The sequence below is a fragment of the Carassius carassius genome, chromosome 26 (assembly GCF_963082965.1).
Source record: "Carassius carassius chromosome 26, fCarCar2.1, whole genome shotgun sequence".
In the NCBI taxonomy this organism is placed as follows: Eukaryota; Metazoa; Chordata; class Actinopteri; order Cypriniformes; family Cyprinidae; genus Carassius; species Carassius carassius.
Genome location: NC_081780.1, coordinates 4,054,451 through 4,066,640, shown reverse-complemented (window position 1 = coordinate 4,066,640; position 12,190 = coordinate 4,054,451). Strand labels below are relative to the sequence as shown.

Here is a 12,190-nt window from a genome sequence, read left to right as displayed (position 1 = left end):
TTTTTGTGGAAATGGGATTCTTTGATGAATAGAATATTGAAAAGAAAAAAAGCATTTTTTCAACATTGATAAGAAGAAAAAGAATTATTTCTATCTCGGATATGTTGAGTGTTCACATTCTTCAGGACATCAGTCCACAAATGTCTCCATCATATTTTGAACAACTGGCATAAGAAGAAGTATTTTAACCGTATTTTGCATTTTTTTTGTGTTCAGGTACGGAGACATGCGTGTCATGATGGGATGTGAGATCTTTAGCATGTGGCAGAATTTAGGTAAGACCAATATCAAAAAGCATCTTTCATCTCTGATCTTATTTCCACGAGAGATGAACATTTCCATCTTGTCGTGCAGGAGAGCACAAGCTGAACTTCATCCCAGAGATGATCGGCCCGTTCCTGGAGGTGACGCTGGTGCCTCAGCCGGACCTGAGGAACGTGATGATCCCCATCTTTCACGACATGATGGACTGGGAGCAGCGCCGGAGCGGCAACTTCAAACAGGTCACACAGCGCCCCCTTCTGCTCACTAATGGGACGTGCAGTTATCCGACTACTGCATAATGCCATATTTGTCATATTTTCATTATTTTTAATAGGTGGAGGCGAAACTCATCGACAAGCTGGACAGCCTGATGTCAGAGGGCAAAGGAGACGAAACATACCGAGAGCTATTCAACAGCATGTGAGTGAGAGACATACACAAACACATTCAGCGAGTCTTTAGTGGGCTGACTTTGGTTTAGAGAGCGGTGGTATGATTGGCATAAAGCAATGAGACGGTAAGTGGTGGCAGGTCAGATCTCACACGTCTGTGATTGTGTGACTGTGGCTGTGTCTGTCAGTGCTGTGAAATAAAATCTGAATTTCAATTTCTGCAGATTTCTAACATTTTTTTAAAGGTCACATTTAAATGTGGATTAAGGTAGAAGTAGTAAAAAGGACACCCAAGTTTGGTGCTTTAAAAAACAAACAAAAAAACAATAATGCAATCTTCCAGTCTATAATAAATGCATGAAAGATGTATCGTATGTTTTTGTTCATGAAGGGTCACTTTTATGCATACCCTGATATTTAGTATAAAATTATACAAAGAAAACTAAAAATCATGTTTTTTCATAGCTCTTAAATCTGTATGTGGCTTTATATTTCTCTGTATATTCTCTATACAATTCTCTATATGTTTTTTTTTTTTTTTTTACTTCTTGAAGCTGTCAAAGTTAAAAACATAACACGTCAGTAGGCCTCTTATGGCTTATAACTTACCACTTTTACAGTACGTTTAACGATTACATGCATAGTATTAATAATAAAAAATTTTCCTGTAAGTATTCAGTAGTCTCAGCTGTAGTCTGTTTACAGTTTCCAAGCTACATAGCAGGTCTATATACAGTATAAACACATAAAATAATTTATTCAAGTGAATATTAATGATATTTTAGATATTGCGAGTAAATATATGTGTGTGTGTGTGTGTGTATGTGTGTGTATATATATACAGCAAGATATATAAATCTCTCTTCATTTCTCTGCCTTCTTTTATTGTACTAACCGGACTAACTGAGTTTGAGTGGCTGTTGTTGACATTTAATCTATTAATATGAATTTGTTTTGTTTATGCTGCTCTGGACTAGAATTCCTCTGTTCGGTCCGTATCCTAGGTAAGATGATCACTGATCACTGTCCTGCTGGACAGCTGTGTGTGTGTGAGTGTGTGTGCAGGGCAGGATGGGTCACATGACGGACAGCTGTATGACTCCTCCTCTGCTGTGCTTGTTTTGTCTTGTCAGTCTGTTGAAGAAGATCGAGAGAGAGACGTGGAGAGAGAGCGGGATATCCCTCATAGCCACGGTCACACGGCTGATGGAGCGACTGCTGGATTACAGGTGAAATATACACAGCTGGACAGATATGCACACAATACAAACACAAGATACAAAATCCATCATTTATCGGTTTTGTAATTGAAAAACTTCTGTTCAAAGGTTTGCATTCAGTGCTTTGTTTTTTTTTAAGACAATAATACTTTTATTCATCATGGATAGATTAAACTGAACAAAAGTGAAGCTAAAAAAAATAATAATAAGAAGAAATATTCCTTTGAGCAACAATTCAGCATATTAAAATTTTTATTGAAGGATCATGTGACACTGAAGACTGGAGTAATGGTGCTGAAAATTAAGCTTTGATCAATGGAATAAATTTCATTTTCAAATAGAAAACTTATTTTAAATTGTAAAAATATGTAACAATATTGCTGTCTCTACTGTATTTTTTTTATTTAAATGCAGCCATGTTGAGCAGAAGTCTTATTCCTAAATATAAAAAATCTTAATTATAGCAAATTTTTGACCCTCAGTGTGTGTGTGTATGTGTGTGTTTGTGTGTGTGTGTATATATTAACTAAAATTATCAATTATAATATGTAAAAAAAAAAAAAAAAAAAAGTAATCAGAAATTAAACAGAAAATAATACAAATAAATACCACATTAAAAATATTAGACTATAATGGATCATAAAAAAATGCAATTTTGCTAAAATAAAAGACATCTTTCAAAAACATAACAAAAATTGCCGACCCTAATCCTTTGAACGTTGCTGGGCATTGAAATGCTTATCATTGCTTTAAATATATTTACTTACCAATGCCACATATTGTAGTATTTTTGCATTTAAAATTAGTAACACAAATACTGTTATGACGCTACTTATTATTTCATCTCACTTTTTATTGATGGAAAAAAATTTACATACACATTTAAAAATATCAGTTTCAGTTTACTTTGACTTAATCTAAAATTTAAATGTATTAAGTACATAAAAATGTCATTGTTCTTAATTTCTGCTTTTTGGCTCATGGTGACAAAATGACACTTGTGTTTTACAGAGACTGTATGAAGTTGGGGGAAGTGGATGGAAAAAAGATCGGCTGTACAGTCAGTCTGCTGGTATGTTAAAGTATAATCTTTACTGGCATTATTTGTATAGATTAAATCATTGTGAAAGGTGTCATTCTGGTGCTTAGTTTGAGACTAGAGTGTTAAGACAGGAAGTGATTTAGACGCTTTAATTCATGGTGGAAGCACCGCTGAGGGCTGTATTATGAAGAAATTTCATATGGATTGGTTTATCCATATGAATTCATTCAGAGGGAACCAGAGTGACGGTGAAAATCAGTCCTGAAAAGCACTTGAAGCACTTCATATCCACACTCCACCTCTCTTTGTCTCTTTTCTACAGAACTTCTACAAAACAGAGCTGAATAAAGAGGAAATGTACATCCGCTACATTCACAAGCTGTATGACCTGCATCTGAAAGCGCAGAATTACACAGGTACTCAAGCATGACGTGAAGTAGTTTGAAGATGGATAGTTTGAACAGATATATTTTGATGAGGTGTTTATGTGTGCAGAGGCCTCATATACACTTCTGCTTTACGACGAGCTTCTGGAATGGTCTGAGAGACCCTTGCGGGAGTTTCTGAGTTACCCGATGCAGAGCGAGTGGCAGAGGAAGGAGTATCTGCACCTCACCATCATCCAGAACTTTGACCGCGGAAAGGTCTGTGTTTTCTGCCGTCCTCCCTGTCTTTGTGTTACGTTTCTTTCCTGTCTCATCACGTGGCTCCTCTCAGACTGCTATTTAATTATCAGTGTGTGATTGTATTTCAAGTAGCTGTCCTTCAGAACTAAATAGCATTTACATAATCAGTAAACTCAAACCCCTGATCACTTGATGAGAATAAAAATCAGTGCATTTGTTGTCTGCTCTCATCATGGCTGAAGCAATCTGTTGTGCTGCTGGATTTAGGAAGGAATAGGACTGAACCGCTTCCTCATAATAAACAATATGTATAAGAACAGTATGTGGATATTTGACAGATGTCATGGACTTTTTAAAGATGTTATGCAATATTGCAGTTGAAAGCAAAAGTGCATACAAAAAACATCACATCATGACATTTATTTTTATCACAGTACAAACTAAACATGTAGTTACAAAATATACTACATTTTTATTTAGAATCATTTATATTTTTAATTTCAGTCATTAAAACAAAATATGTAGCAGTTTTCTTCAATGTCAAGATTGCCAAATAAAATAAGTAATATATGTAAAAATTAATTTAATTTAATTTATTATTTCCAAGATTTTAGATCGTAAAAAGCAGTTTATATTTTGCTAATTATTTATATTAATGTATATTTTTATATATATATTTAATATATACGTTTTAAATGTTGAGATTGCTGAGATAATATAATCTGAATTTTATACAATGTATTTTTTATTTAATTATATTCATTTCTTTTATTTTTGACCAGATATTGAATTAAAATCAGCCCAAATTTCATCATACCATCTTGCAAATCATCCAAATCTTGCATATTTGACTGTGTCCTTAGTTCTCAGTATTGATGGTGTTCTAGTGGCTCCTAGTGGTGAGTTATGAAACTGCATGTGAATGTAAAAACCTCTCTACCCCTTCAGTGTTGGGAGAACGGCATCATCCTGTGCAGAGAGTTAGCAGACCAATACGAATCTTACTACGACTACAGAAACCTTAGCAAAATGAGGGTGAGTTAAAACACAGTTGTTTGCATGGAGCTGGTTATTAACAGTAACACATGGAAAACAGAGTCTCATTAACATAAGCTTACCTACTTTTACAGTACATATCAACTCCTAATTGGCTACTTGGCTGCATTGTTGATCATTTCACATGCAAAAAATGTTGGTCAATCAAATAAGAGGTCATGTACGTAACTGTCAAATTGTCAAGAGAGAATGTAAAAATGGTCATCTACAACTTTATTATTTTAGTGCAAAAAACTTTTAGTTAATTAAATGCAACAGATGTGTACATCATGGTCCCTATAACTGATATATGACTGCAAATGACAGATGATGGAAGCTTCGTATTATGATAAAATAATGGACCAACAGCGTCTAGAGCCAGAGTTCTTCCGAGTGGGCTTCTACGGCAAGAAGTTCCCTTTCTTTCTACGGGTATGTGTCATCCTGACATCCTGCAGCATATCAGATGGCACTGTCAGTATCTCTGAAGTCCACTTGGTGTCAGTATTAACCAGAATGTGTGTGTGTTGTACAGAATAAGGAGTTTGTGTGCCGTGGTCATGACTACGAGCGTCTGGAGGCGTTTCAGCAGCGCATGCTCAATGAGTTCCCTCATGCCATCGCAATGCAACACGTCAACCAGCCTGACCAGACCATCTACCAGGCTGAAGCCCAATGTATCCTCCAGACAGCTCTTCTCTTTTCCAAACACAAACACACTTGGACACCAGAGAATCTTATACTTGCACTTTTTATTTTTTTTTTTGAAGAGCTGTTCTCTTGCATTGTGTAGTTATTGTCCTAACCCCTTTTAAACTCATGTCAGTTTGCTCTATCTAACTGATTTACAAATTTTACAATTAGTAGCAAATATGCATGTGTCACCTTAACTATTTCTCATACCATGAGTTACAAATTTGAACTAACCCCTATTAGTATAAAGTCTTCTTGCTAATTTAAGCATTTATATCAAAATTCTGGGGTTTGAGTTTCATTTGTTGGATGTAAATGTGACACCCTACCTTATGTAATTTAGTTTCCATGAAGATGAATTTTGTAATAATTCTCAATATCACGTTGCTGATAACAGTTTTATCATTTTAAAACATAAAAACTTGGCGTAATGTCTCAGGAGCCACTTTTTTATGCACAAAACAGGTTTTCTGTATGCTTTACACAGTGTCAGTGCGCGATGTGTGAAGCCTTGTGAGATGTGTGAAGGCCTTGCTACAACAAGATTTTTCAGAACAAGCACAAGGCCAAAGCTGCCCGCTTTAAATACACACCCATGTGGGTGAAAATCATTCCTCTCCGTCTAAGAACGCCTATCAGGCGTGGAGACTGGGGGTCGCAGGAGAGCATTTGTTCAATTGATGAGACATGTACCTGGAGGCCAGGCGCTCGGTGAATATGTGACGTCCTCTTCAGCACAATTAGAGCAGACAGGGCCGGTCAAACTACATGAGCACAGCGTTTTGTTATCCAAGCCGGCGATTAATCATTGGCCTTCCTGGATGTCTGCCCTGCTGGATTCATATTTATGTGCTGATGAGACCTCACGTCTGTGAGGCACAAGATGTTGGTTATTTAAACATCTGCAGAGGATGATTTCCAAATGAGTGAAGTAGGAGAAACCAAAGCAAAATTTGTTATTAACCCACTTTTGTAAAGTAATATAATATAATATAACATAATATAATATAATGAAATATTTACATTTAAATACAATTATTAATTTAATATTAATAAAGTAAACATTATTTTCAGTTGTTCAAGTAGTTATTCAAATGCGTTTATGCTCGGGCAACACACATTGCATGTTCCTTGACGAACCTTCATGCAGATCTTCAGATCTATGCTGTCACACCAATCCCAGACAGCCAGGACGTCCTGCAGCGCGACGGAGTCCATGACAACATCAAGAGCTTCTATAAGGTTAACCACATCTGGAGGTTTCGCTACGACCGCCCATTTCACAAGGGCACCAAAGACAAAGAAAACGAATTTAAGGTGAGCTAGTGGCCAGAGAGTTCTGTCATCATTTATTTACTTTTATATCATTCCAAACCTGTATGACTGTTTTTCTGCTGCGAAACAAAAAAGGAGATCTTTTGAAGAATGTGCTGGCTGCTGTTTTCCCTCAAGTTTCTGTTATGGATACTAGAGCTTCTAAGCTTCGAAATAAGATACAAAACCACCATAAAAGTACCATGATATTTGTTTGTATGACTATATTCCAATCCCTCTGAAATGATATGATAGTTTGTGTTATAAAGAGACCTTTGGTTTCCTGTTAACTGCAGCATATGTATTGTTGAATGAGTACTGAAATGAATCCGAATACTCCAGTTTTCATTCAGTGAGACCTGTTTTGTTTACTGGATCAATGATCAGCAGTTGCTTTATTCCAATATAAATACAGCTTTCTAAGGATGAAAATATTGAATGATTTCGTCAGCCAATCTGTCATATTGCCTGTTTAGGATTAATAATTTAGTGCACGAATCTTATGAATTGCCTTTATCGTCCATTTTGAAGCTTTAAGACTTCTGACCATGTTCATTCTAAATGTATGGATCAAAACTGACCACTAAATTCTTCTAGACAGTAGAAAAAAGTAATGAAGGTGAGTAAATAATGTGTGAGTTTTTTATTACGGGATTTTTTTATTCCATCTTCTTCTGCATTCTCTTGATGTCATTTTTTTCCTCATCTCCTGTGTTTCACTTTTCCTCTTCTATCTTGTGTACTCATTCCTTCACGTCCAGTGTCTGCCGGCCAGGATGTGTGTGTGTGTGTAGAGCTCAGGTGTTCTCTCACATGCTGCATTATTCAAAGCCTTGGTCCAGAGAGGCTAATTAAAGTTTTAGGGGCTGTGAGATGCGCTCCTTCCAAATATCATTTCCCTTCCCCTCTCACTCAATATATCCAGCATAGACAATCACAGCCTCGGCATGGATTCGATCCACCGCGGGGGTTAGATTTCCTCCGACCTCCGGTGGTTACCATGTTTGAAATAAACTGTTTAGCCTGCCAGATATTATATTTTCAGAGACACCGGGGGTACTCGCCACCCCGGTCCACTTACCGCCCAGTAATAATGTCTGAAAATCTCATTTAGAGGTAAACTTCGGCTGAGACGCTATCCAGATGATACGATTATATTGGACTGAGGTGGTTTTGAATATCACAATCAAGCATCTGAAGTTCTTACTTAAATTCCCAGGCTGTGCTGGATGGGAAATGAATTTATGAATGTGAAATTTAATATGTGGAGCAGCGTGGCTTGATAAGCGGACTGTGTTGCTGAGAATGAGCTGTTTAAAGTGTAGATTAAATGATATGTATTATACAAACTGGAGGAGGAAAGTCACTCGTTCATTGAATATGCTGTAAGCTCTTTGCTTTATGGAATATCTTGGACTTTCTCTGACGGTTTGATCTCTGATGTATGTCAATGAGCATTTGCATTTGAATTTCAGAGCCTGTGGGTAGAAAGAACAACATTAACGCTTGTTCAGAGTCTCCCAGGCATCTCACGTTGGTTTGAAGTGGAGAGGAAAGAGCTGGTAAGTAGATCTCCCGTGAAACTTTTCCTTTGGTATGATTGGTTTGTGAATGCTTAGACAATGCATTGTGAGTGCTTGGTTTTTTTAATGTTAGAAACTAATGCTTAATGGGACTGATAGAGTTATCTTTCAAAGTAGAGCTTGTAGTAGAGAGACTGAAAATGTTTGATATTTTTATTAATATGCACACTTTTTAACTTAATTGGTAATAGATGGCACCATTTGGTGGGCCACTAAACAGAAACGTCATGTGTAGCAAAATAATCTTATTCACACCAAGGACTGTTATTAAGTTTATTTATTTATTGATTGATTGACTGATTAAAAAGCAGTCTCTCATTCTCACCAATGCAGCAATTATTTGCTAAAAATGCAATAAACACAGTAATTTTCGTAATTTTGTCAAATTTAATTTATTACGAATTTTCAGCAGCCATTACTCCAATCTTCAGTTGTGTTACTTAATATTTTTGTAGAAAGCCTGATGAGCCTTTTTTCTTTGAAATATATATGAAATATAAATATCTTGACTTTTTTAACTAATTCATTGCATCCTTGCTGAAAATATAAATTATATTTAATATTATAACATTAAACTTTTGATTGACAGGGATTGACTATTTGAAAAATAGTTTTTGGATTAAAATAAAGTAAGTCAATAAGAATCATAACAAAAGCTAGAAGGTATGTTTCAGGCCTACAGACTAAATTCAATGCTCTTCTAAAGTTCTCCAAATATTGAATGAAAGCTTTTTTTCAACCAGTGTTTCCATAGTGTTTTTTTTTTTGGCCCCAGGTGGAGGTGAGTCCTCTGGAGAACGCTATCGAGGTCATCGAGAACAAGAACCTGCAACTGCGGACGTTGATCACGCAGTGTCAAACCGGACAGATGCAGAACATCAACCCCCTGACCATGTGTCTCAACGGAGTCATCGACGCGGCTGTCAACGGAGGGCTCGCTCGCTATCAGGAGGTTGTATATTATATACATTCCAAGTCCTCACTGATTCAAGACCACGTCATGGTTAAAAATGTATACATGCTCTCTCAAGGTTGTCTGCAAGAGAACACAGAGCCTTCAGATGGCCGAAGGGAATTCTGGGATACTTTCAGAGTTCTAATGCGCAGTTAGCCTGTCAGAAAGAGAATATGTCGGCCGTACCTTCCCTGTGGTACTCTGCTGATAAACTACAGAAACGGTAGCATTGAAAGAAAAATCTTTCCCCTTGTGAAACCCTGGGAAAATCTATAGTATCTCAAAGAAGTCATATTCTGAGTGAATACAACAGATCTTTCCAGATCGAATGAGCGCTTGTTGCATAGCAACCTCGCTTTAGTGTCACTGCAGTATCTACCTTGATAGACATGGAGAGCCGCTTTAAAGAGGAGAGTCGACCGTATACAGGCGAGTTTGTGTTTGTACGTGTTCCAGAATGTACATTTGCACTAAATTTGCTTCGTGTAGGCTGTGGCTGAGGGTCTAGGATGAGCAGCAGTTAATATATTTGGAGCGCAAGCATGACAGCATTGCCAATTAGTTGTTTATTGAGTGTTCCAGCTGTTGGCATTAATATTTACTCGCATTTCTGCACTTTAAGGTCAGCCCTCAAGGAAATTCCACTCTGAAATTCTTCTCATTTGCAAGCCCCTAGCTTTTAATTGGCTCGGCCTAAAGATTTTCAGACTTTCCTGATATTCAAGTCTTATCCAGAAGTTCAGAGAGAATATCATTTAGTAAGGCAGAGGTATGTTTATCCCATTTCTTACATCCTTGTGAAAATGATTAAAAAATATACTGTTATTGTATATAAAAGTTATTGTCCCAGAGTTCATCACATTCAAATAGCGTTCGACTGCTTGCGATCTGCAGGCATAGCAGGTAGCTGCAATTAAATCTAGTAGCTCCAGAAATCTGAGAGATATTTGTGGAAGTCAGTGGTATTTTTATTCCTTTAAATGCTCAAAAACCTTTCTCAAAAGATATTGTAAATCAAATGGTTGAGTATGGTGCTACAAGGTCATCGTTTTTTTTTTCCAGGCATGAAATAAAACTTTGGATAAAAGTATCAGCAAAATCATAGAGGTAATGACAAAACGAATAAGGCTTCGAAACCAAACTGATTTATCTATATCATAACATAACATATATCATAACTAGAATGAGTTTGAGAAATTATGACAAATTGTGAAAGACAGAATGTCCAGATGCCATTTTTTGCACATGAAAACGAAATGTAGAAGTCGAAATTGTCATGAAAATATGAAATAGTGCTTATCCGAGGGGAACATCGAAGCATTTTCAAACTGATTTCATGTTATTACATTCTAAACATGGGTACAAAAATCTGCTGGTGGTCTGTGTTGATTCTTAAATTGGGTAAAACCTTCTTTTAGAATTTTCACCTTCTTTTGATAGAATTTTTTGTTTCCTGTACATAAACTAATTTGTACCGTGTACGAAAAAAGCATATAGTAGTACATGTTATAGTCGAGACAATGTTACTTGCTAAATTAAATACCTTTTCTCATTGTACCAAAGCCCAAATAAATTCTGGAAATATTATTTTTGCAAATATTCAATTTAATTATAATGATTTATTTTATTCAAATTATTAAATTAAAAAAGCAAAACAATATTCTATATAAGAGAAACCTTTTTTTATGTATATATACTTTATTTAAAATGTTTTTGTAAAATGCTCTATATAATATACATCTATCCAAAGCAGGGAACATACTAAAAGTGACACTGGCAAGGAAAAAGCACTTAAAATATATAAATAGACACTGTTCTGGAACATATATACGAAATGGATGAACGAATGAATATTATTATTATATTTATTATTATAAAAAGCTTTCATTTAAGTTTAGGGACCAATTATCACTATTAATTAGTTAATAACATGCATATTACTAGAATATTAGCTGTGTGTTAGTACTTATAAAGCACATATTTTGTATGACCTATCTAAACTTAACTACCCTAACTTTTAATAAGCGGCAAATTAAGAGTTTATTTAAGCCAAAGTTATAGTTAATACAGTAGTGAGCTAACAGTGAGAATTGGAAAATAAAGTGTGACCATATATATATATATATATATATATATATATATATATATATATATATATATATATATATATATATATTATTATTATTATTATTGTTTATTTAAAAAATATTACATAACATGTCATAATCAAGATAAGGTTGCCAAAATCAATGACTTCCAGCCAGTCACTAAAACTCACTGTGATTGTGAGTGGCTTTAGTGATCTGCAGGTGTAGCGTGCAGCTGCAATTTAAATGGCCATCCGCTGGTAGCATTCGGCTTGTGTTCAGGACAAATGTCATATTTGAGGCAATGGAAAAATCTGCATGCTGGTATCTTTGAAGTCTGAGAGTTTTGCCTCCTGAAGCTTCTGCTCTCCCACTGTTTCTTTGGAGATACCAGTCCTCCGTGCTTGGAACGGATCGGACACAGATACACCGTCTGATCTGAAAACATGCATGCTTTTAAGCTCACATTCTTGCACTTTATTTGGTTTTAGCACTTCATGTCCCTTAAAACAGAATGTCAATCATGGCTAAACTATGCATGATATTGTTTGCTGAAGATGTCAAGGTAAAATCCAACTCGCACCACAAAACATGTGGAGGCTGGCGAGGCACAATGCATTGTGGTTAAGGAGTGTAATTTTGTTTGTCTTTTATTTCTCGCAGGCGTTCTTCGTGAAGGACTACATCATGAATCACCCTGAAGACGGAGACAAAATCGGCCGTCTCCGAGAGCTCATGTTTGAGCAGGTTTGTCTCAAGAAACCAGATCTAATCTACACCAAATTGTACATTCATTTATGTTTCGCGCTCATCATTCACGTCTGTCTGCGTTAGGGATTTAGCTGTTATGATCTCCACTAGCTGGGTTTCTGTTGGTCTCACTTCTTCCCTTCATGCCCGTGCTGCTTAGTAACCAGGAACTCTCCAGAGCCGAGCACATGAGGCTGTTGTCTAGACAGTAACCATGGATATAAGCCAG

The 12,190-nt window shown here is 36.1% G+C and overlaps 1 protein-coding gene across 4 annotated transcripts in view; it reads left to right on the top strand.

The window, feature by feature from the left end:
* Positions 1 to 12,190, top strand: part of LOC132105556 (dedicator of cytokinesis protein 4-like) — a 98,185-nt gene that overhangs the window by 70,208 nt on the left and 15,787 nt on the right. For 3 of the 4 annotated variants that reach the window (XM_059510756.1, XM_059510752.1, XM_059510757.1), the window contains exons 30-44: positions 217 to 275; positions 355 to 503; positions 599 to 684; positions 1,634 to 1,660; positions 1,790 to 1,885; positions 2,888 to 2,948; positions 3,241 to 3,334; positions 3,414 to 3,562; positions 4,493 to 4,579; positions 4,907 to 5,011; positions 5,115 to 5,256; positions 6,423 to 6,589; positions 8,062 to 8,148; positions 8,945 to 9,121; positions 11,875 to 11,958. In XM_059510756.1, the coding sequence (XP_059366739.1) occupies positions 217 to 275; positions 355 to 503; positions 599 to 684; positions 1,634 to 1,660; positions 1,790 to 1,885; positions 2,888 to 2,948; positions 3,241 to 3,334; positions 3,414 to 3,562; positions 4,493 to 4,579; positions 4,907 to 5,011; positions 5,115 to 5,256; positions 6,423 to 6,589; positions 8,062 to 8,148; positions 8,945 to 9,121; positions 11,875 to 11,958 (1,570 nt within the window). The remainder of the gene's footprint in view (positions 1 to 216; positions 276 to 354; positions 504 to 598; positions 685 to 1,633; positions 1,661 to 1,789; positions 1,886 to 2,887; positions 2,949 to 3,240; positions 3,335 to 3,413; positions 3,563 to 4,492; positions 4,580 to 4,906; positions 5,012 to 5,114; positions 5,257 to 6,422; positions 6,590 to 8,061; positions 8,149 to 8,944; positions 9,122 to 11,874; positions 11,959 to 12,190) is intronic. The other variant, XM_059510755.1, reaches the window with a different exon arrangement.